We start from the raw sequence: 25,659 nt of genomic DNA, 5'->3' as shown, positions 1-25,659 counted from the left end.
TGCGCTTTTTAGATAACAGACCCCTCAGATTTTAAGCATCATGTCTGGCCCCAAGCACATCCTCACTCTGCATTCTTAGACTCCTTCTTTGCTCCATTATTCAGTGCCACTAGCCCATCTCTGGTGTCTATCACAGCATCTTTTTCACATCTGTCTGAGCAGGTGCACAGCTCACCACAGAGGCCACTTGTAAGGCTGTGAATCAGTTGGGCCTTCAGCTGTGAACGATGTGATGTGTGGATCAGTTGGTAGGGATTATTCACAGAGATATTATTCCTACAGGAATTTTAGCAATCCTTTGACTCCAAATGCAGCAATTTCACATAAGAAAGAGGTGGAGAGGAAACCAGGCACATTCTGATGTTGCCTTACTTTCCAGTGGCCCCAGAAACAAGAATTTCTGAAGTCTCCTTACATCACCTGAACAAGTAATCTGAAGACGGGGTTTTTTTACCCATGAAAGCTTATGCCCAAATAAATCTGTTAGTCTTTAAGGTGCCACTGGACTCCTTGTTGTTTTTGTGGATACAGACTAACACGGCTACCCGCTGATACTTATATCACCCTAACATTTTAGGGCTGTGTTTATAAAATGGGCAGTTATAAAAAGTGACTACTGCCGCTACTGGTTCATGGAAGCTTTGTGAGCTGCAAGAAACATGCAGTCATGGAAGCTGCTGTTGCGAGCGAGCGAGAGATTAGGTCATCCTCCCCATTTAATGAAATATTTGCTGCTCATGATGGGGAGAAATTTTGGGGGAGAAAGGAGAATAGGAGCCTAAGGTGCTTACCTCTGGTGCATTATTGTTGTCAATTGGTCCATTTAGGTCAGAACGTTGTTGTTTCCTTGGCTGTTCTAAACCATTGCACACCTGTAAGGAATCAGAGAAACACTTTCATTCCTTTTTCAACCCACTCCAAAATACATCACAAAGAAAATAATCATCACGCTTGATGTTTCCTTGAATGTTATTGATTGAAAATATGGTAAGAGAATGACAGCAAAAAAGTGCCCCAAAATGTCATCTGCATTCAAGGAAGACACCCAATCCGTAGTGCCGCCACCATGTGTTTGAAACAAAAGTAGTTCAGATAAACCAAGTCTATATTGTTCTTCTCAAGTCTTCAAAATAAGTCTTAAGGGGACTTAAGGGATGCATAGGCCTCATTATTAGAGCCCTGCGCGGATACAAAAATGTGGATCCACATCTGATCCGCATTCGCCAGGATCAATCCGTGATCCAACCAGTGATCCGCTAGCCGTCTTTTACCTGTATCCACATCCGCACCTGCAGAAGCAAGCCGTCTCACAAGCGCTAACGACAGGGGAGAGAGGGGAAGAAAGTGGAGGGTGGGGTCTTGCAGGGAAGAGGCAGCGCGAGGGTGGAGACTGGAGGTAAGGGGCAGCACAGGGGTGGGGTCTTGAGGAGAAGGAGCAGTGCGGAGCGGGAGGACTGGGGGGAAGGGGCATCGCATCATGTGCTGTTCCTGGGGGCTCGTGAGCGACGGCACATGGAAGCAGCAGTGCATGTTGCATCACAGTGGGGTGGAAGGGTGGGGCACCGGGGCCACGCCCTCCCCAATACCCATGGCCGGGGGTGGGCCCTGCTGCCCAGGAACCAGCGGCCCGGGGCCAAGACTTGGAGTGCAGCTAGTGCTGCTGAGCCAGGCAAGGGTGGGGACGCTGGTGCTGCCCGAGGGGCCCAAGCTGCTGGACAGGACGCGGGGCAGCGGGCGGGTGAGTAGAGCCCTGCGTGGTTGTATCTGCATCCAATCCACTATCCACAAAAATGGTCGGTCGATAGCCGCATCAGCTATGAAGCGGATACCTGCAGATTTGCAGGGCTCTACTCATGATGGCCCTATGCACAGTGGTGAATTTCACACAATATGCATAAACGAAAGCTAAAATCCCAGCGCCAGGTCACAAAAGCAGTTTAATTTGAGTGTTATAGTAATAAGAAAGAGGGCTTGATTCTATTTTTCCTATCACCTTATTCTGATTTTGTAGGGCCCTCATCAGCCTGACCCTTGAACATGAAGGTTGTCTCCTACAAGTTGCTGAATGGCCTCAACACCCTTTGACCACAGTGGGAGTGGGGGGCACTCAATGGCATGCAAAAATCAAGAGAGAGGTGAGGGGCCTCACCGAAATGGATATTTCAGATCTGAGAAAGGGAACCATAACTCTGACAGATTCCCCCCCGTCATCATATCTACAACCTTTTAGACCACACAAGTCCTAAGGAGAATGCTGGCACAGTGGCAGCAGGGCTTCCAGCCTGCCATGGCAACTCAAAAAGAAAATCTTCAAGCTCCACACCAGGGAAGTGCAAAGCATTTCAGATCATTCCCTTGGTAATCCCATTTTTCTCAGAAGCAGAACCCTTCCCCCACTTCTGATAGAGGCTGTGGAGCCCTGACAGTCTGCTGGTACAAGGGACAACCCTCTTCCTCAGTTGCCAGGAAAGGATTGTTGTAGGGCTACGCAACACGACTCAGATTCAAGTTCAATTCTTAGAAACCTAGAAAACTGAGTATTTCTAACTTTGCCACAGATCCTCTGTATAATTTTTGGCAAGTCACTTAACTTCTGTGTCTCGATTTCCCCTACGTATACTTGCATGCCTCAGAGTGGTGTTGTGCAGCTTTATATTAAGGTTTGTAAACTTTTTTGAGATCTTTGGATTTAGAGTGCTATATGTTAATGCAAAATATTGCCAGTTTGTTATTATTTCCAGGTGGCAGTGTGAAAGGTGTTTTCTGAACTGCTTAGCCCCTCTCGCTTTCTGACTGCTTCCATGCCAAAATGTAGCTGTAGGCTAGAAGGAATTTGTATATTTGAATCAGAGACAAATTTTTCCCTGAAGGGATAACAGTCAGTCAGCAGGGCAAAAACTTGACTCTGTAGTACTACTGTAGGGGACACAAATTCCTCTAAACTCACTCTCATTAGCTTGATTTTCAGATATGGCAACTTGGTAGGGCATAGTCCAAGGCTCCTTCCAAGAAAACACGATAGTCTCAGGAAATAAATGTCTACTGCCCACACTATCAAGAGTTCTGGGGGGAGCTTTATAAAGCTCCATAGCAACTTTGAACTAGATACTGTACATAGCTATGATAGTCAAGAAGCTGACTGTATTCTCTTAATGTCTACAACAGCTCTTCTGTTTGAGACAAGACAAATCTTATGATGTTGGATGGTTAAACAAATACGGTACAATATTTTTAAAATACTGAGATTAGATCAGAAATGCTTTAAGCAGGGGTAATGATATGACCGTAATAAAAATAGATCAATTTGTAAAAAAAAAAAAAAAATGACAGTAAATATATTGGCTCAAATATGTGTAAGAGCATTTAAATTTTTTAATTTATTTATTTTAAAAAGACTGTCAGTTCTGATTACTGCATACTTGGCTGAACTGAAAAATGCATCAGCATGTAACAAATGAACTGGGTTAGAACAACACTGAATTGGTTTGGTGAGCATATACTCAGTGTAGTAAATTAGATTTGAGATGGCTATATACTCCAAGAAATAAAGCCTAATATAAAAAGATACAGCTGGACATTAGTCAGTCAGATGCGGTTCTGATACAAAAAATCCCCTTTGATGGTAGTTATGCTCAATTTCATATGCAATTCCATACTATCCTAATGTTAGATCTAACTATTTCATCATTTAGATGAGACGTCTTTAATTTTTAAATTATTTATAGTAGACATTTCCTGAAATTGCTGTTTTCAGAAAGGACCTTGGGTTCACCTCATTCCTTTAATGTTTGCGGTCACATATTTATTGTGTATGTTATATGTTAGTTTGTAGAAGCTATGACTGAGATCAGAATCCCATTATGCAGAATCCATAACCTGTAGAGATCCTTTAACCACCTCTCTATTCAATATATTACCTGCACTCATAAATGTGTCTTTATTTACTTCTTACTTTACTTTAGTTAGCCTCACGAGGTGTAGGAACTCTCTATAGTGACTCTAGGCCCACAGAGCCTTGGCAGCAAGGATGGGGACTTGGGCATGACTAAGTAATGGGATTAATGGTTTCTGCTCCCTTTGCACTGCCTGCTCAGCAAAAAGGAAGGGTAACAGGGCAGACTGTCTGGACCCTTGACCTTTCTCAAATAACATGTTTGGCCCCAGGTGAGAGGGTTGAACAGCACAGCTCTAACATGTCTTGCCGCCCAGCACTGGCTGTGTGATTCACTCAGGAGATGGGGAACACACCTGAGTGGATCCGTTCAGGAAGGTGAGAGAAGAGCAACAGCATCCCAGAGAGGAAACCTGAGGTTCTCAGAGGTGATTTCATTGTGAGTCATTGACACAAACAGGGAAGCAAAGCCCAAAGCCCTTGACACAGCAAAAGGAGGAAACTTGCCAAATTGTTGCAAAAGAAGCAATGTTAACTCCTTCTCTGCCAGTTCTCCCCAACACCTGTTTTGTTGTCTTCACCCATTAATCCTTTCTTTACCTGTCCTCTCCTGCATTCGCTATACTTTCCTTCCCCATTAACCCTTTCGCCACGACCCCATGGCCCATATCTCCCATTCTGCTCTCCCATTAACGTTTTCTCTGCTTTTCCTCCTGCACCGCCACTGCACTCTGCTTGCCTATTATTTTTCCCCCATGCTCATTTGGATGCAAGCCTACTGTGTTACCTTTGCCCATTCGCACGTCCCTTAGTGGTCCCAGTCCTCAAAGATTTCGCTGCAAATCACGGACCCTCGTATGGGTAAAAAGGGGTGCCAAGTAATTTTATTTTAAAAGTACTAAAATTATTAGGCCAGCTCTAATAATTGTTTCTCTTACGATTCAGGGATGCGGATCCCATTACTTTACTTAGCCTCAATGCATGAAGACTACAGTTTATCCAGTGACTCCTTTAAATAATTATGAGTCCCACTCCACAGTTTTATTTACACAGGATGTTGGGTGCAAATGATTCTTCTACCTGCATTGTTTGTTTATCAGTTTGATTAACTGCTCTGTTCCATATCTGATCAATCTTCGGAGTTTGGTCTTACATACAGGTGCAAGGGGGACAGTGAGAACAGGGGGAAGCAATCCAGCTAAAAAACAGGAGACCACTCTATCCTCTCCTTACCTCTTGGCCTAGGGGAGCAGTGCTCTCCCATGCCTCTTCATTGATGAAATGAGGACTCACCAGGCAGAGGAATCTGAAGTGAAAAGAGGAGGAGGAGTTTGAGGAGTTTCTAGGCCTCACGCTCTTCCTGCAAGTAGGGTGAGAGGCAGCAGCTGGAGCATTAACACTAAGGGGTGGTCTCTATTCTAAAGGTACTCCTCTCCAGGAGGAGTGGGGAAGAAGAGCTGCCACAACTCCAGGACCTCCTTCTCCTCAAAGAGGAAAAACACTTAGCCTTTGATTTAGATGTCACAGGACAAGACTGTGTAGAAAGTGCAAACTAGGCTCAGTTGCCCACATATTTCATACACAGCTAGAGCTAGGAAGCAAGTAGTCTTACTTATATGGAAGAAGATAAGGCAGTTGACCAATGCAAAGCAGGTTGAGACTTTGAGCCAACGCCAGCCAGATATTAAAATAATATTAGAATTTAGATTTTCCAGGAGGACTCCATAAAAGAATCTAAAAGGCCTTCAATTCCACTACTAACACAGACATTACTGGATACACCTGTTTTCTTAAGGTTAATTTACAGAATTTCCAGTTTGCATTGATACTGGAAGTAAGTGACAGACAGCTAAAGCTATAATACTTAGAAAATGAAATTTGAGGAAACTATCTATAACTGAAGATTATTATAAAGCATTATCCACCATTAATGCAACATGACAGGACCAACAGCCAAACTGGAAATCTGGGATCTACAATGATCATAACTCATTTAATAACTGGATTACAATGCTACAGACTTGTCAGAGATAGTCTGATTTAAAGAGAACAAGTTCTACCAAGTAAAGATTGGGGACTTACTCTTCTTGCATAGGTGTCTTAAGATATCTCAGTCCCCCATCCAGACACTCAAATCAGGATTTAGGCATGTAAGATGCCCATTCTTGTACCAAAGTGACAATATGTATAGGCAAAAGCAGGATTTGGACAGCCAGTTCAGATATCCTCATTTAAGAATTGGTCAACATACAACAATCCAGAAGAAGGCTATATGATTATAAATATTTATATTTAAAAGTGATTTAAAGTATAAATGAATTATGAGCTTGTTTATATAGACCTGTCTTGAGCTTTTTTCCCCCCTTCCTGTTCCCCAACCTCAAAGGCATACCTGAAAAGCACTTACCAGAAAGACAGCAAGAATACCCTTTTTCTCCTCCTGAAAACAGAAGACACCAATATACTCTCTTACCACCAGACTGACTATTTTTAGCCCTCCTCTGCTGAACTTGCTACATCTGAAAGTCTATTCAAAACGTTTTTAAAATGACAGCATCATAATAGCGTAGTGCTATGCTGTGCAACATGATTGGTGTGATTAAATAAAAGGTATAAAATACAGGATTTGTATATTATGATGAGCAAGTCTCCTCTATCAGGTAAACTGAGTTTCTCCCACTCTTTAATGAACCTCAGACAGACCAAATATCAAAACACTAACTGCAAGTAGTTAAATGATGGAGGCAGGGTTTTATCTGTAGGTAAATGGGATAATACCAAAGGGGCCACATAGCTAGACCCCTTGCAGGCTCCGCTGTCAGCCAAAGAGCAGAAGGGAGTTCATTAGAATTAAGATTCCTCACACCAAACAAAAAACAAAACAAAACAAAACCAAACCAGCAGTGGTTAGAGTTTGCAGAACTGAAGAAACTCCCAACTTCAAGGAAGGCAGTTCTGATAGCTTAAATATTTTTCTTCCTCCCCCCATGATGAGGCGACAGAGCTGTGTCCATCTTTAGGGTAATAATTCATGAAAGGTGTAGTAGGCCTACTGAGAATAGGGAATTTATCACATTAACTATCTTCCAACCCTAGCAGTTCAGCAATATCCCTTCTTCACAACAAACCTGCAAGCTTTAAAGAGCAGCTGACCAGTCTCCAGCACTACCAATCCTGCTGTGAAGCCAACATTTGGAACATTTGCAGCCTGATGTAGCCTGGAAAGTGACAGATATTTTCCACTGGATAGAGCCCTTAATATTTAATCAATGTCTTTTGCTACAAACTGATGCTGTTTGTACACACAGGCTAAAAAAAGCTCTTTTACCCCTTAATCAACTCTTTCTTATTCAGCAGCTGACACAGGCAGAGCATTATTTTTAGAGAATTTCCTATTAACCATACTGTCACGTTAATTTGGGAGGATTTTTAAGTAACCAATCATCATTTCTTGTGATCCAAATGCTTTTGTGATAATATGCTCTCCACTTCCTCTCCATTAACATGTTATGTGGAAAGGGAAAATACTGTATTGTAAAAATGCACACAATTTACAAGCTGGACAGTAGGGCCTTCTCCAGTAGAAGACTTGTTTCCAAGCATCTTCTCTGAGATGGACCACATGGCCCTCTCATTTTACCACCTAGATAGTTTGCATAAGAACCCCAGATTTGTGCACCAACACGTGCACATGAGGTACGCAATTTCTGCTGAAAGCTGGGCCTGTTTTCAGGTCATCTTTTTAGTCATGGATGCCAGAATTGCAAGCACTGCCACCTGCATTTGTGTATATAAATGAATATTTTGCATGCACAATTGGGTAGCAGGGCAAATAGTGCAAAAAACCTCTGTGGGAAATGTCACTGGCCAGGTTGAAGGGCTCTGAAAATTTTGTCCTAAGTATTCCAATTCCTACCTGCAATTTTTCTCTCCTCTCCCTGCCTCTAGTTCCTCTGCATGTGGAAATGCCTATAGTTATCTTTATCCTAAACATTCAAAATATGCCATGACACTTGTCAGTTAAGTGAGATCTGGCTAATCTTGTTCATGATAGCCTGCAGCCATACCCGAGTAGGCCTTACTCTTTTCCAGCTCTCCCGGTCTATGCAGGATTGTGCCTAACTTCATAGGAGGCATCTGAGGAACTTCCAGAGTACCAAAGAAGGTGGTGTTAGTGGTTACGCCTCTGAGCCAGTAACGAACCAGTGTCCAGCACCGTGTTAGAACACACGCTAGACAGCTGAAGTGCTGTTTTGGGGATAAGAACTAAAATCAAAGTCCTACCCACTTGTGGTCACTAACGTTCCCATGGCACTTCTTGCAAGAGAGCGTTATCTTAGCCCATATAGAAGTTTGTTCATACAACTTTCCCTATGGTTACCTAACACAGTATAAATTTGTTAGCATGGACCATTCACAAAGCTCAACTTAACCATACAACCCTCCCAGAGGATCTCAGTTGCAACTTCACTATCCTGAATACCATCCTTGCCCTGCTGAACTCTGTGATGCTCCTCCTATTGAAGAATTAGTTCTAGTGAAACCAGCAGGTCTGGCTGCCTTTCAGAATTTATTTGGAAGAGGAATTTGTTTTGATAGGCAAGTAAAATATGATTAGCCTTCCATTATCACTAATTGTGGTAATGAGATGACACGGATTGTGCACAAACATACAGATCATACACACCAGGTTCAAAGCCATAGTCAGGTTTTAAGACACACATCTAAACAATTTGGTTTATAATACACATCTGACCATCTCTTCATGCAGTGCTGTTTAAATATTAGATCAAAGAATTTTTAAAAAATTATATACATAAAATTTTGAAACCTAAGTTTAGAAAATACCCAGCCTCTTATCTGAACGACACAATAGGACAGAAATAGGCTCTAGTTGGTTCCAGGTAGCACCCTTCCTGGAAGCCCCAGCAAACACAGTAAGACATGAGTGAGCTCATGGATCTAATTAACCTTTCACCCACATGTGTGGTCTTTCCAGGACAGGTGTGAAACTGACAGGCAAGGAAAGTGTAGGCACTATGGCATCTGCCTCACAGACACAGGATTTCAGCTTGCAGTTCAGTCAATCTGGCACCTTCCATAAGCCCTAAAAATGACTTAAGAAAACAATATTACCCTGGACTATGGCCTCTTGCTGCTGCCACCATTTAAATGTTAATGCATTTATAGACAAAGAAATGTCAAGGTGCAACTAAAATATTTTATTGCCACTGCGAGCGACATTGATAGTGTAACATTTCATGCCAGCGATATTATTTCTATTAAACCAAGTGACTGATATAAATGAAATCATTTCCTCTAATGGATGCTGGTGATGTTGAATGAGAACTGCTCAATACACCATTAGTGAGATGCTGCATTTAGACTACACTAAGTGACCATTTCAGCCATGTTATGCAACTCAGTCAATCAGACAAATGTAATCTGATCTACCAAGATGCATTTAAACACAGACTTTTGAAGAAGACTGTTTCTGACTGCTGAAGTTTTTTTTATCATGCAATAATGGCCAGCCATCAAGCAACTTCAACTGCTGTCACTGTTTCCATTAGTGATATAGCAATTTCTAACAAGTAGCAGCACATTTCAGAAGTGACAGAAAAGAGTGGAAAGAAATATTTCTGTAGTTCCAAAGAGCAGCAACTAAAAGGAGGAATTATGGTTTGGAGTAATGGTATTACCTGATGTTACATGCACTTAAGAATGGAGCTGGTCAGAAAAATTTACATTTAGCATTTTTTCCACCAGATATACCAAAATAGAAACATTCCAAAGGACCATGTCAATTTCAACACAATGCTGCCAAAACACTAGGCAAGGTTCTCCTGATTTCCTGTGAGCTTGCTGGACTCCCAGGGACCCAGGGCTTCCAGCTCCTCAGTAGCCTGATTGCTGGGCCAACTGGAAGCCAGCAAGTTAAAGCTCCCAGGCTTGCAGTTCCTTGGCAGTATGCTGGAGCTCAGGTTCTCGAGCTCTCCGACTGGTGCCCTGCTTGGCTTTGTGCAGTTGTTTCACAGAGAATTTCAAAATGTTTTGTTTTCATTCTGTATCAGAATGAAAGCAAATTTCAAAAATCTTGAAATCCTCTGCAGAAAACAGATTTACCATTCTTCACCCAGGTCTGCTTAACAGGAAAGCAGTAACCACCTGAGAAATCCAATCATCTTAAAGACTGAATTTTTGTCCTCCTGTACTCAAATCTGAAACGACTGGTCCTGGTAGAAGTTAAATGAGCTTCTTTGGAGCTGTCAAAGTAACTGTCAGGCTGGATACAAATAGGCATTATGGGTAGCAACTCTGTGCTAAAAAAAACATGTCAAATGCAGACATACTGCAGTGCACTTACTGCCTCCTACTTTAGACTTCTTGGAAGAGATCCTTTGAATGAATGATCAGGCATAGCTCACTTCAGTCAGTCGTGCATGTTTTTATTAGAACTTGCTTGAATAAACGAGCTACCAGAACAAAGCTTGAGACTATTCCAAAGTATACTCACTGATGGTTTCCTTTATGAAATACAAATACCCAGAGCGGGTTTAGTTTCTGAAATGCTATGGGAGTGCAATGATAGTATTAATCAATTCTAATTATACTGTGCATGTCTACAACAGAGGGGAAACAAACACAAATGATTATACAAAAGCAGCTTATTCTGTTTGATGCCAGTACTGAATGTGCACTCTTCAGCAAACCACAAAATTAAATTTATTCGTGAGGCAAATGACAGAGTTGTTTCCCTGCATTCTGGAGACATAGGTTCAAATTTTGATATGGTCAGATGTGGAAGTAAGTCTGTAGTCTTTTCATCTTCCCTTGTGAATATTTGTTGATACCACAAAGCCTCCACAAAACTAGATGGTCTTGGGCAGCAGAGATCCAGGACATGAAAGCAGGAGTGACACAGTGTGGATCTGTAATATACTGGCAGAATACTGTGGGGAAGTGGCACGACTGTTCATACACTATACCTCATTCTAGTAACTGCCTTTTGAAAATGCCAGCCATTCATTTAAAAATTTTAATTTGAAGACAGTGCCCACAACAGTCTAACTCCGGTGCCTAAACTGAATCTCCCATGAATGGAGTCTCTACCTTGTCCTCAACATAACACACGGACTAGTCAGTCCAAATCCCCTCCATTTCTGGGCTTTGGCTATAGAAACACCACCACAATGTAAACTTCAGCCTACACTTTCTGCCAGAACTGGGCTGATCCTAGCTTTTCCCTCCAGAATATCTTGTCTCAACTGCCTAAATCACCCTAGCCCAAGAGAAGCTCTCCAGTCAGCTTAGGTAGCGTCTTCACTAAGCGCTACAGCAGCACAGCTACATTGGTTCAGCTGCGCTACTGCATGTGTAGACAATCCCAAGAGTGGTCCAATTTTCATCTGTGCCTCCCATTGCAAGATAGGGACCCACATCTCTAGAAATCAAACCATTTTTATCTAGATCCCGCAATATAACATTAGACGCCCTGATTGGAAAATGTTGGCCTGTCTTGATATATTCCTTCTCAATTCTTCCTCTTCAGTACAGTGGGGTCTCCCATTTCATTGGACTTGGCCAGCAAGAGGTAGGGGGGCTGGGCAGGGTGAGAGAAGTGTGGGGATGGGGGGAAGAGAACTGGGGTGCCCCTGCCTCCTCACCTCCTACAAGTACCAAGAATCCCCCCACACCTCTCACACAAACCCCCTTGCAGACACTCACTGTCCCCAAACCTCCTGAACCCTCCCAGCTACCCACTGCCATTGCTCTCCCCAACATCTCTAAATTTAGCTAGCTGGGCTATCCCTCTCCTATGTTGGGTGTGTGTGTGTTTGGACTGTGCGTGCATGAGTATGTCTGAGAGAGACCGAGAGGTCCCCTCCCTTTCACAGTCTCTGGACCTCAGTGGCTCAGGGGAGCCCCCCCAAGCCCAGGGGCAACCTCTGCCACAAAACAGACAGCAGCTCCACTGTGACATGGTAGACCAGGTGCCAGCTCTTGCCAGGGCTATGGCGTCAGCAAAGCACTGACAAATTCATAGCTGGAAACCAAACCAGCTCACCTGTATGTTAGTATTGTTCATAATAGGTGTTAGAATTGTAAATATGAATTTAGACTCTATAACGTGCTTGTAAGTTGCTGCATGCATTAGTCTTATTTGTAATGTCTGTATCCCATGCTATAACATAATGTGTAAGTTCTGCTTCATAACTGTAAAAATGCCCGCTCAGAACTTGTGACCCCAGGCAGGAGTGTTCCCCAGCCCATCACAAAGGATTATCAAAACTAAGTGGGCCATTGTGAAACATCATGATGCAAAGACTGGGTTAAATAGCCCCCTCATATCCGTGAAGGTGCTACATGCAAGGAAGCTCATCCCATCAGCATGAATTCTGGAAGAAGGAAATACAGGTAGCTGACATGAAAATTATTCATCTCTTTGGGCTATCTCAGGGCTGGAGCTAGGAAAGAGAAGCAGAGATCCACAGGGTCAACCTGGGTTAGCCCTAAAAGACATTCAATGCTGACCGATTACTACAACTCTGTCACCTTTTGGAATAATAGACTAAGTCATTTGTGTGTATATATTGCCTGCTTTAACCTGTAAATAGCTCGTTTCTTTTTCCTAGTTAATAAGTCCTTAGTTTACTATAGAATTGGCTACAAGCATTGTCTTTAGTGTGAAATCTGAGGTAGAAACTCACCTGATATAAGTGTCTGGTCTCTTGGGACTGGAATCTTCTGTGATCTTTGGTATATGTGGCAACCAGCTACAACTCAGTCCAGGTTGCCTGGGTGGCAAAATAGACTGGAGTGCACAAGGGGACTGTCTGTAACTCCATGTTAAGACTATTATAGTGCTTCAGGAGTTCCCATTTGTTACCGGGTTGGTGAAATCTAATTACAGAACATACAACCAACTGGCACTCACGGGTCATGAACCACTCCAGACAGCGTGAAACCCACCTCATCCTACAATCTCCTCATCCTCAACTCCATCCCCCCCTCTGCAGGAGGACCCCAAGTCCCCCACTGCCCCAACTCCTGAACCAGAGCCCCCTTCCCACAGCCCCTTGCCAGCATCTCCCACCACAAGTCCCAGGAGAAGGGGATCCTCCAGCTCTGCTGGTCAGTGCTACATCTGCCACCCCTCCACTCCACAATACAGGTTCTGTGGCCTGGGGGGTGGCATGTACTGAAATTTTACCTCAGATGGTCTTGAAACCCATGCATAACAAAGCTTGTTAACCCAGAATTCATGTAGTTTCACAGAAGATGTCAGGGATTGTTCTCATTTAGGTCAAGTCAGGATTTAAAAATGTGGTAAATCTCTTTGTTAAAAACACACACAATTCCCTCCTGATATCTAGTAAAACTGAAAGGTTTTCTCCCCCAGCAATGCATCTAAGCAGCTGTTTTAGATTGGATCTGAAAACTAAAACCTTGAAAAATCTGCCCACACCAAAAAATCTTCTACAGTATATTGCTGCTGACTGTTTAAAGAAAAAACTCCATTCCCAAAACACACTTGGTTTGAAGCCTCCATCTCTGCAAGTCAGGGAATCTTCACAGATTAAAGAGCCTCCTTTTTCCTGAGGAGAAAAGGATTGTCAGTCAAACAAGGCTCATTAGCACTCCAATGTGCTTCACTGAAGACTGTATATCTGGCTCCTCTCTTGAAAGGCAGAAAGCTTGCGGTCTTCTGATAACTCTGTGGTTCCAACATCTGGACCGGGCAGTTGTTTAAAAATAATTTAACCAATTTTAACGTTGGCTGAATCAAGCCCCATTCCACAGATGATCCAAGAAGTTTCACAGTAGGGTAACTATATGGTTAGAGTGAGATAATCAAGCACATCTTTGCTCCACACTTTATGGAAAGAAGAAACATTGCAAGCCAGATCCAGCTGTCTTTATATTTACTCCTTACTGGCATCTTTTGGAATTTGGCCGTAAAGATTTAATCCTCTCTCTTCAAACTTATTCCCATTTCCTAATTAGGGATGTGAATGCAAGACATTTGTATATTGTATTGCTTTCTTCCATGTGTGTTTCAAACTTGTTGAGGCACAAGGAGCAGTTTGGAGTATACTTTCAAATCCTAAAATTAGTGAGAATGTGCTATGTGTTTATAAACATTTTAGGTTAATTACAACAAAGTACCAGCTTTATAAATTCTCAATATGCCAAACTTAGGCCAAATAAGAGCCCATACTGAAAGTGAAAAAAAATCTCAAGGATTTCTGTTAGATTACAAGGGTAAAATAGAATTATTTCTCCTGAGATCCTTGGGTACACAAGTGGTTACCAAGTGAGACTATGTTCAGAAATCTATGATTAAGCACACCAAGAGACAAAAAACCTGCATGCTTTTCAGATCTAAATTATGCCCTACCCTATGAAAGACGGAAAAATTTGAGGATGGTCTCCCTGTTGAACTTCTCTTTTAAGGAAACATGAAAAATCACTGTGGGAAAAGCTTCTCAAAACCTGCACGGGTATGGGGTGGCTCTTCTAGTTCTTCAGTGAAGTACAGAAGAGTCTCTGAAGAAATTGGATTTTATACATTTGAGTCAATTAATCTATGGTTATTACAGGCTCATCAATCTCTACTCAGTGGTCACCAACCGGTCGATCAGGATCATCTTGTTGATCCTGGAGGATCTCCCAGTTGATCACAATCTCTTGCTGTGGTGCGGGGCTACCGCTAAGGCAGGCTCCCTGCCTGCCCCGGCCCCACGCCGCTCCCGGAAGCAGCCAGTGCAGCCCCATGGGCAGGGGGGGCAGGGGTCTCCCTCCGCATGCTGCTCCTGCCTGTAAGCACCACCCCCGCAGCTCCCATTAGCTGGGAATGGGGACCTGCGGGGGCAGTGCTTGCAGAGAGGGGCAGCGCTTGCAGAGAGGGGCAGCGTGTGGAGCCATGTGCCACCTATCCCCCAGGGGCGCATTGGCGTTTCCAGGAGTGGCGTGGGGCCGAGGTAGGCAGGGAGCCTGCCTTAGGGCAGCCACGCTGCACTGCCAACTAGCAGCTCCTGAAGGTTAGTGCTGCCCGGCAGGAGGCCGCATCCCAACCCCCTCCCAGAGCCAGCCCCCAAACTAGCTCTGAGCCCCCTCCTGGAGCCAGCATCCCTTACCCCCTCCTGCACCCCGAACCCCCTCCTACACCCCAAGCCCCAGCCCTGACCCCACTTCCAGAGCCAGCACCCCATACCCCCTCTTGCACCATAACCCCCTTCCCCAGTCCAGAGCTCCCTCCTGAACCCAAACTCCCTCCCAGAGCTTGCACCCCTCACTCCCTCCTGCACCCCAAACCCCTGCCCCAGGCTTAGCCCAGAGTCCTCTCCCACACTACAAACCCCTCAGCCCCAGCCCAGAGCCTGCACCCCCTCCCAAACCCCTACCCCAGCCCGGTGAAAGAGAGGGTGGGGGAGAGTGAGTGATGGAGAGAGTGGGGTGGGGCTTTGGGGAAGGGGAAGGGCCTCAGGGAAGGGAAGGGGTAGATCCTGGGTTGCCCTTAAATTCAAAAAGTGATCTTGGATGTAAAAAGGTTGGAGACCACTGCTTTAGCTGGTCTAGCTGCCACTAGAGGGGGACAGAGTGCCACAGCAAGCAGCATAGGTTACATCCATCTCCAGTGGGGCACAGTGTATGTAAAGGAGGAGAGGGAAAATCCACTCTTGAAAAGGACCCTTTTAAAAATCTACTCATTTGGGAGGAAAGGTAAATGAGAAATCAAAAGAGACAGAGACAAAAAGTACAATGGGATGACTAAATATTTTACATGGCAGGTAGGTCTTCCTCTAGGACCTAATGTGTTTGGTTTGTTTTAGAAGAAATTAAAAATTGCTGACTGTCTTTAAAGTCCAAAGGGCTAAAGCTGATAGGGATTTCACTTGTCAGAATGATTTTTAAATGAGAAGGTCAAATGTACCTTTAAAAGTTATCACCCTAGAGTTATGCCAAAATATAAACCTGGATGGAAAGAAAGAATACTTTGACTAAGGAGAATTTGAAAACAATAGCATCATCCCAGGAAATAATCTAAATAAACTTCTGAGAGACACTAAAGATTATCCTGACAATATGTCTGGCAGTCATAAATGGCATAATAAATATCAAACAAAGCCATAAGGCTGATTAGCATCTAAGATTACATTATAAGATCAATACCTAATCAAAAGGATATATTTACACCTTCTAAACTTTGTCTAGCCCTCACTGTACATTTTTATTTTTGTTTTAACTGGTATGAGCTAAAATCCATGGGACAGAGTTACGATCTAGACGGGGGTGGGGAGGAAGGATTCATCAAGTACGGTAACCACTACTACACCGATGAGGAAATCAAAGTGTTAATATGGGGTATTGTAGCCTCTTGTAGAAGGTACTGTTTATCTCTTTATGTGTTCAACTCTGGATGACTCATCAAAAGGCACTTCCACAATAAAAATAGTGGGATGGATGAATTTTGAGCACTGAACATTTCTTCTTTAGTAGAGTATTAAAGTGTCATACTAAGTTTCCTAATGTTTTATGGTTTGTTACTCCATTTTGACTTTGACAGACGAGACCTGCCAGCTGAGATCCTCACCTCCCCATTCTGGGCCCTTAATGCCACCCAGAAGGGCTGGAGTGGCATAAATGGCCTTAGAAGCTCTGTATCTGTAAAGATAATGATTCCCCCCATGCATGAACTGTGGAAGACAGCTATTATAATCCCTGCTCCATAGACGACTCGTGCCTCTTCATGGGGGGGGAATATAAAGTTAAGGGAAACTAGAATTAAAGTAACAAAAGGCTTCGGGGTTTTAGGAAAAAATATGGACTTTTCTACTCCACTAACTAATGGTTAATTAAGCAACTGTTATGTGTATGCAAATAGTCTCTATTTTAAAATTTAGATGTTAGAAACACTATTTCTAATATTTATGAAAGTTACCGGGATTGGTAAAGTCCTCTTTATTTGCAAGAGAAATATGACACAGGTAGCAGCAGTACAAACCTTTCCCATCATTCCACCCATGTGGACCATGGAAATTTTTGTGCAATTTGAGTAGCTACCATTCTTATTATCCCTCAGTTAGAGACAGGCACATACACACCCCCTGAAGTATAATTTGTTTACATTTCTGTTAATCTAGTGATGAACGTGATTGCAAAAACCCATCTTTAAGAGTACTGATTTCACTGAAATAGCTCTTTCCTTTCTCTCTCTTTTTGCTTCCTCATTAATTTTGAGTAGTTCCACGCCTCTGTCAAATAGTCCTTCTCTAAGCAAATGTCATCTTACTTAAAAAAGAAAACTAACTACCACCATTAATAGTGTGGATTAAATAGGCAGGTTTTGAAGTTGTGTCAACAGCTATTTATGACCTCAGTTTTCATAGGTATTTTATTAAGCTGGGTAAGACATTGATTTTTCTATTTGCTGTTGTCAGGCAACTCTTACTGAAAAGCCATGACTCAGGCAACATACCCAGAAGTGCTGTTTATAGGCTAGAGTAGGATGAAAATGATGGAAATGTCAAAGAATAGGTATTATTTCATAGAAGTAAACTATTACCTTGGAAATGGGAATACCCAGTCATTCATGATCTTCCCAAGAATTGAAAGAATGCTCCCTTTTTTTTTTTTTTTAATTTAACCCTACATGTCTGGCCAAAGTAAATTGTAGAATTTACCCAATCCGGACAGAAATCAGAACCTGGACAAGCATTTTGGTTCATTTTTTAAAATAGCCTCCATTTACTCTTGCCCCAGTGTGTTTTTGATTGTGTTCTCATCTAATGGTTCTGTGTTGAGACTCTGAATTGATGGCAAATCAGATTATTGGCATGGTTGGCTTCTAAAATATCCAACTAACATCTGATGGGAGGTAAGCAGAGGTGAAAAATAATGACTTGCACACCCAGGAAGGCTGGAGAGAGCTCACAATTGAAAAAGAAACTTTCAGACTTCCAATTCTGGGTGACACCACTGGCCATATTGTCTGCTGTAGCGAAGCAGTGTGGAATTTACTAAAGCCAAGCAAAGTGAATAAGCAACAGCAAATATTTTATACAGACTAATAAAGACTTCCGATAATATGTGCAGCACAGCAGCATACTCCTGGTATAAGCACAAAGCTGTGAGAAGATTTGCTGAGATGGAAATGAGAAGGAATTTCACCCCACTGAGGGTTGGTTTTGTCAGTGGAAGCCTGGGCATAGCATTGTTTTTACAAAAGAACATGGGATGAATGATGGGGATATAGTACATTAGAAGAAGTTTTGCCTTTTAATCATGAGGGCTACTGAACCAATGACTGGAGTGAATAGAGCAGTTATATTTTCATTTCTAGATATCGGGAGAGAGAGTAAATTTAATTTGCAGTTTACAAATAACAATGGAAAGAGGTGCTGTAGAGAGAATTACAGAACATACAGCCCTGTCTGGCTCTCCAACTGTTACCTTCAGGCCCTCAGCTTTCCAGGCACAACAGTGGGGATGAGAAGTCCAAGATCTGTAACTTACCAGATGCACTTTTGACCCCTTTCAGTCCCTCCCAAGTGCACCCCTCAGGTGACAGGCCTGACTTCCTGCACCTTACTCTGGGTGGAACCAAGTGATCCCACAACTCTTCGGTTGGATCTCTGGGCTGTAGAGTGGGCCTTAGCTCCACCGTGCCTCTGATAGATAACAGGTTTCAGAGTGGATAGATGAGGGATCCTATACCTTGGGAGAAGAGAATCTCCCCATCTTCCCCAAAGCCAAGTTCCCTTCTTCTACCTGCTGCGGGTAGGCAAGTAGCATTTCCTCCCTTAGCCCTCTCAGAGTCATGTACATTTTGACAGTAGTCTGAGAGTTCCCCTACCCTCTCAGCCACTGCTTTCTCTACATCCCAACAAACAGTAGCTTTATACTTATCTGGAGCTTTTCCAACCTTTGAGCAGGTACCATAATTTGGCAGTATTCTTTACTCGATGCCCCTTCTCCCAGGGAGGTTTTGGCTTACAGAGCTTTTCAGCTGTGCCTCAATTTCCCCACTTCCAGATAGAGCTGTGGCCACAACCATGCTCAGCTCTGCCTCTTCCCTAGAGAGGCAGGCAGTGAGCCCCCTTGGTCATGGGATCTGGATTGAATGGGTTTGCTTCTGAGCTTGTTTGGCTCAGACCCATTACATTATTTGCCAACACCACATCAAAAGGAATATCCTCCAAAAACCCCACTGTCAGGATGCCAGGACCTTCTTTGGTGCGCATCTGAACTCAGGCCATTGGCACGCCAGTAGGGTTCACCACAGGGAATCCCAGCTTTCACCCACGCATGTTTGTCAGCACTTGCTGAGTCTGAGTTTGAATAAACTGTTAAATGTGCTAGTGTCCTGTCAGCTCAATGTCTCCCCATTTATTCTCACCTCCCAATTCTATTCAGGATCTGACTGTATGGTGCTCTCCAGGGTACAAGACACACGTACTGTACATCCCCTCTGTATCTGCACTCACGGTTAGCCTGATGCACTGACGGGATAGTGTCATAGCCTCCTTCTGGCTGAGCTTCCAGAAAGTTAATCTGCCATGGTGAAGTGCCAGGTCCTTGATTCATGGTCACTTGACAGCTTATCCACTTGTGCCCCATCCCCTGACAGGTATAACATCTCAGTTGCTTGAGACCTTTCCTTGAGGGTCAGCTTGGAGCTCTAACTCCCCATGGCTTGATTTTGCTCACTTCTCATCCCTGGTGAGCACCCTCATGTCTCTCCATCTGTTCTAACCTGACAAGGTCATACATTGCATCTGTGGCAGTGACTGCCATGCTCACTGCCCTATTTGCAGAGGTAATCAGTCCTTCATCTGGTTTGCTGCCTCCATATAAGTTACACCTTTGTGCTTTGGCACCCCCAAAAAAACCTTTCCTATAGGCCTCAGGTCCAATTTAAGGAGCAGAACTGGCTCAAATCACAAGCCTTCTCAAAGGAAGTGAGATCAGGATCACTATAGCCCCTCTCTCTTGAAAACAGGGCAACAATTCAGCATCTATGCCCCTTGTGGAATTGGCATTCCATGTTCTTTTCCTGCTTAATGGGACATTAAGAAATTAAGATACAAGATGTCCAATTAACAAAAAAGAGGAATAAAAAATATTACTAAAGATAAAGCAAGAGGGAAAGTGGTTTATAACTTTTTTGGGTGGGGGAGCCAGGAGAGAAGAAAAGTACAGGTAAGGAAAATGAGTTACAAACAGCTCCCTAAAAAGCAGTTAGTGGACAAGTGTGGAAAAACAGGATTTTACCCTAAACAGCTTTAAAAAGTCTGAGGGGATTGAGCTGTTGTGATAGGTGCAGGGAGCTAGGTCTTTCCCACAGAGGTGAATGATGCAGTTCAACCACTCTGGGACTGGATCTCTAGGCAACAGGTCCCATTTCCCAATTGTGTTAACACAACAGCTGTGTTTGGCACCCTTTTCCTCCGAGAACCTGTGACATTGGCTGATTAAAGTGACACAAAAACAGCTTCTTCAAAATAAAACATTATTCATTCACCCAACGGTACAAAGGTAAGATGCCTTTTTTGTACACTTCCCCTAACCTACAACCTATCTTTGCAAGCATTTGTAATTTGTAAGTGTTTTATGGTTAATTATTTAACTAAAAATAAATTAACATAAATGATTCCATTAAACACTGTGAACCTGTGGTTCTTCTGGGGAAAAAAAGAGAGAATCTTTAGGTTTAAATATATGCCAATGAAGCAGAACGGCTTTTAATAAAAAACACATTGTTTTCTCATGAGCAAAAGGAGCTTTTAAAAGGGGAGATGTATAATGGTTTGAGATGTCTACAACAGTTTTAAAATACCCTTCTTTATGGCTGATATTTTTTCAAAAAGATAGCAGGGTCCAATTGTGCAGCCATATTCATGTTCAGAATATGGCTGCACATAAGAGCTGCTAACCAATATGACTAAGAGTTGCACAATCTGGCCATTTATGAGGAGGAGAATAATTACTGGACAAGATTAAAAATGTCTGATTAGATTATTTTGCAATCAAATGACACAAAATTCATTTCACAGGGCCCACTTCTTACTTAGGCGATTCTTCCATTGCTGGTATTGAGAATATTGCCTGAGTAAGGACTGCATGATTGGGCCCTATAGTGTTTCAAAGCATGTTGTCAAGAAGAGCTCATGAATAAGAAAACTGTACTGAATTCCTGGTTTGAATATGAGATTGTGAGCCCCATTGTACACACATTAATCATGTCAGATTATTAACAAGTGGGAGCATTGGAATGCCAGAAAATTGAAATTATAACTGCTTCTGCTGTGAAAGTACATAAAGAGGGGCTGCCTGTCTGAGCTTTAATTTAGTGCTATTTCTATTCACGATTGGGATCTATGCACTGAAACCTTCCCGTGTAGTAATGGAGATTGCACTGCGGTTATTGATGCCATGTGTCATGTAGCAGTAATACATTGTGGAGTGCTTTTCCAAGTCACTTCTCAGACAAAACTCGCGTCAAGAGAATGATTTCAGACAGGCACAGGGCACTAACACTCACAGTATTTAATTGATGCTGTACCTTTCTGTTCAAGTATTAGGCTATGTCTACACTACTCAGCTTTTAGCGACAGGACTGTGTCACCACGGCCGTACCGCTAAAAATCGTGCAGTGTAGCTGCTGTTTGTTGGATCTCCTGCCAACAAAAAACTTAGAGGGAACTAGCCGCAGAGCACCTGAATGGATCTGTCTGAGGACCACAGTTTGAGAACCTCTGATCTACATGATCAATAGTTTTCTTATTAAAAAATAGAGCCTCATACCTGTTCTTGTGGCCATTTCTGTCTGTCTTCTGGAGTTCTTGACTTTGTTTTAAAACCTCTAGGCATATCTCCAACATGCTTTGAAGAAGGTGGAATATTCAATGATTTTGGCCTCCCTTCATGTCTGTTGGTACTATGACCAGCATCACCTTTTGGACAAGTCTCTTTATAGTCATTTTGCACATTTTCAGTCCCGCCATGATCAGGGCTCATTTCTGTTGTACTGTTAATGCTGCTCATACTCATGCTCATTTTAATCTCAGCTACAATCTGGTCAATGTCTTCTTCCTGCTCCTCCAACTCAGCATCTTCTTTCCTTGAATGGTAGGGCGACATCCCATGAGTGTTTCCATTAGCTTCTGGTGGATAATAATCCTGATAGCTTTCTTCATTTTGACCGTATTGTATGTTTTCTTCTTGGTCTTGAATTTCCAAAGAAGATACTTCATCCTCCAAAATCTGAACACAGTTATCTTGGTAGTCTTGCCCTTCTGTCACTTCACTTTCATCATGGTGTTGGATGTTAGCTTCTGTCCATTCTTCTTCCACAGCTTCTTGACATTCATCAGTTTCAATTTGGTGTTCTTCATGAGGTACATACTCTTCCCCATTGCAGTCCATTCCTTCCAGATAACTGTCATCCTCTGGACAGTACCTAATATAGTATGTGATCCCTTCCTCTTCCTCTGGCAGGCCTTCATCATAGTCCTCCTCTTCAGAGGTATTATTCACATAATCAGAGCTGGAATCGCCATCTCCACTATTATCATTGCACTCGTGTTCCACAGGGGTAGGGCTACCTTCTCTGATAGCTGTTAGCTCTGCCTCCTTTGCTATGTAATCTTCACTAGGCAGGTCATTTTCCTCACTTTCAGGCTCCCTATGGTGAGATGAAATAGGGCAAGGTATCACCCTGTGATCCAGCATGTTGGTTGTAGTGCTTTGACGTTTCCTGTTTGCCATAGCTGACTTCTTAGGTGACAATCATTTCTGAGCAATTACTGTAAGGAAGAGGGAAAAAAAAAACAGTCAGAAAAAGGTCATCAGCAGGGATCAGAGTGATGCTAATGGGAACCAATGAAACTGGTACTTTTAATTTAGTATAAAACAACTACTTACAAAAGACACTCTCATAAACTATACCATCAAAACTACACTCAATGTAGTCAAAAGGTAAGTTAATGGAGTTGTGCTGGATGAACCCAGGTGTAACAGTGATCAGAATCTGGTCCATTACTATATGCATAAACAGTAACAACATAAAATAAGAGAAAACCAGTGATGAAAATAGTTATAGAAGTCACGAAACTCAAAAAGAAGTAACACCTTCACCTAGACAGGTAATTCTGCAACTCTCTATTAGACTGTTCCTGTACAGAATCTTTTCTATGTGGAAGATAATGAGTAATTTCAACACCATTTGTTTTCTGGGTGGGGGAGAGTTCTGTGAGAGTATTTATATGTGGTACTCTTGGGGGAATTCTGTAGCACGGCACACATACAGAATTCATGTCTCCCGCAGAACGTACATTCTGCTGGAGAGATGCTGCAATTATACCTTTTGTCAACTGGGGGCTGCTGTGGCACCAGAAGAGGGGGCAGCTGGCTCACAAGCAGGAGCAGGGAGGGGTCAGAGGCTGCCTTCCTCAAAGGGCTAGGTGTGGAGGCACAGAATATGGTGGTGGGGGGGATGGACAGATTGGGATTGGGGCTGCTGGGGTGGTTACACAAACTGGGTTTCAGAAGGGTTAGTGGGAGGAACAGAGTGGGGCATGGACACAGGAGCTAGTGGGTTGACATTGAGCCAAGGGCTGAATGAGAATGGGGCTGCCGGGCCACATGGGGACAGGAGGAAGAGGGCTGCAGGGAAACATAGGGACAGATGTGCCTGACTGAGTGAGAGAGGCTAGGGGGCCAGCCAGGGTCTGCATGGGGGAGGCTCCCCAACTCTCTAACTATCCCTCCCCCTGCAAAAAACTCCCACCCACATCCAACAATCCTCCATGTTCACTCCCAGGCCCCTTCCCTCTCCCTCAGCTCCTCCTTTACCCCTAACTCCCACAAGCCTTTGCGCTGCTTCTGAGGGATACAGGAAATAAGTTTCTGTATTGTAGTTTAAATGATTACTCCAAGGCCTGTACTAATATGCCTAGTAAGGAATCTATTTGTCAAAAAACATTTCCTGAATCTTTTGTTGTCTGTATTGTTACATGCTGACAGGTATTTTGAAATAAATTACCAAAATAATTCAAACTAGCGTGATTATATTGTGTTATTTTGACAAATAAAATATGCAGAATTTTGCAGAATTTTAAAATATTGTGCACAGAATTTTTAATTTTTTGGCGAGGAATTCCCGCAGGAGTAATGTAGGAAACTGACTTGTATATTTATTGAATTCTATTGTATTTGCAAGAGGAACACACAGGTTTATAGGGTTTTTAACCTATATTCATATACACATTTGTATTTTTAAAATATTGTTAATATTAGGCAATCAACATTTTAAAAATAATCTCTTGGATACTGAAAGGAAGAGACAAACAGAAAGCCCTACAATTATGTGTTAAATATATTTCAATACTGATGAATATGCTACAGGAATGCTTAAATCAATCTTAAAAATTAATCCCAAGCTTCAAACATGAGGTTTCCCCCTCTCAAATCCTTTTCCCAGTAATGAGTCATAGAATGACCCTCAGCAATAAAGCAATTAACATTATCTTCTCAACAGACAAATTAGGCATTCCTTCAATGCATTCCATATTTACTTAAGATCAGACCGAGCTCCCATTGAAGCTGGGTGGGACGAGTCCATTAATTTGGGAGTGGGATAAGGCATTAACTAAACATTACTCACTGCTTCTTTTTTTCCACAGAAGAAACTAAAGCATCTTCATAAAACCAGAGCAATATCAATAATTTGGTGTTTACTGAGACCCACCACCTGAATTTGTATCAAACAGGATCCAAGTAGTGTTGAAAGACAATTTGTTTTCAAACAATTAAACCTATACACAAGGGAAAAAATCACAGACACATTAATTACTTCCACTAGTGCCTGTTCACATTTAACTGAATATTTTACTTGTCTAAATACTGATTTCAACAACATACTATAGAATTTGTTTATATAAGCTGCATATCATTTTGACATATCTGGAAAGGGCAAGAGGAAAGTGGATAACACTAGAGGTGTGTGGCACCAGTGTTAAACTATTAGACTTGAAGTTTCTGGCTACGTTACATCATTCTCATCTCTGACTTCTTTCAGCATAAGCATTTCTCTGCTGTTGCCTACCTCACTCCCACTACACACGTCATTGTTGTCTCAAGTTGATGCAGTTGATTAAAACAGGTGAAGTGAACCTTGCTGATCTTCACCTGTTTAGAGTTAATTTAATTTAGATCATCACACCTACTTCTGAAATTATGCCTTTTACCACAGAGATATTTCAGCCACCAACATGATCATGATCATGTCTAGTTTCAGAGTAACAGCCGTGTTAGTCTGTATTCGCAAAAAGAAAAGGAGTACTTGTGGCACCTTAGAGACTAACCAATTTATTTGAGCATAACCTTTCGTGAGCTACAGCTCACTTCATCGGATGTATGCATCCGATGAAGTGAGCTGTACACGAAAGCTTATGCTCAAATAAATTGGTTAGTCTCTAAGGTGCCACAAGTACTCCTTTTCTTTTTATGATCATGTCTAGTTAACTAATCGTATAATCACCTATGTGCATGCACATAGCAACAAGACAACTGCACAGAAACAGCAGCTGCATAAATGGAAAATTCTTACAAAACATAAGTGTCAGAGAAAAAAAATACTGAAGCCAGCTGGCACTATATATCTAAAAACTTTAATTGTTTAGGTCATGTATAGCATTTATATCTGCAAGCGAGCAGGCAGGGTAACTCATTCCTGGCTATTCCTCAACTGACTTATCAAA

General features: G+C 42.6%; 1 protein-coding gene across 10 annotated transcripts in view; it reads right to left on the bottom strand.

The window, feature by feature from the left end:
- Positions 1 to 25,659, bottom strand: part of APBA2 (amyloid beta precursor protein binding family A member 2) — a 207,267-nt gene that overhangs the window by 58,400 nt on the left and 123,208 nt on the right. For 7 of the 10 annotated variants that reach the window (XM_043523427.1, XM_007053758.3, XM_007053759.3 and 4 more), the window contains 2 exons: positions 21,704 to 22,704; positions 792 to 872 (listed from right to left, as the gene is read on the bottom strand). In XM_043523427.1, coding sequence (XP_043379362.1) covers positions 792 to 872; positions 21,704 to 22,666 — 1,044 coding nt within the window. In that variant the 5' untranslated portion in view covers positions 22,667 to 22,704. Of the gene's footprint in view, positions 1 to 791; positions 873 to 21,703; positions 22,705 to 24,647; positions 24,710 to 25,659 lie in introns of those variants that run through there. The other 3 variants (XM_043523430.1, XM_043523429.1, XM_043523431.1) reach the window with 3 other exon arrangements.

Source organism: Chelonia mydas, chromosome 10 (assembly GCF_015237465.2).
Source record: "Chelonia mydas isolate rCheMyd1 chromosome 10, rCheMyd1.pri.v2, whole genome shotgun sequence".
Classification (NCBI taxonomy): domain Eukaryota; kingdom Metazoa; phylum Chordata; order Testudines; family Cheloniidae; genus Chelonia; species Chelonia mydas.
The sequence above is the reverse complement of the archived record's forward strand: the minus strand, read 5'-3'. Positions and strand labels throughout refer to the sequence as shown.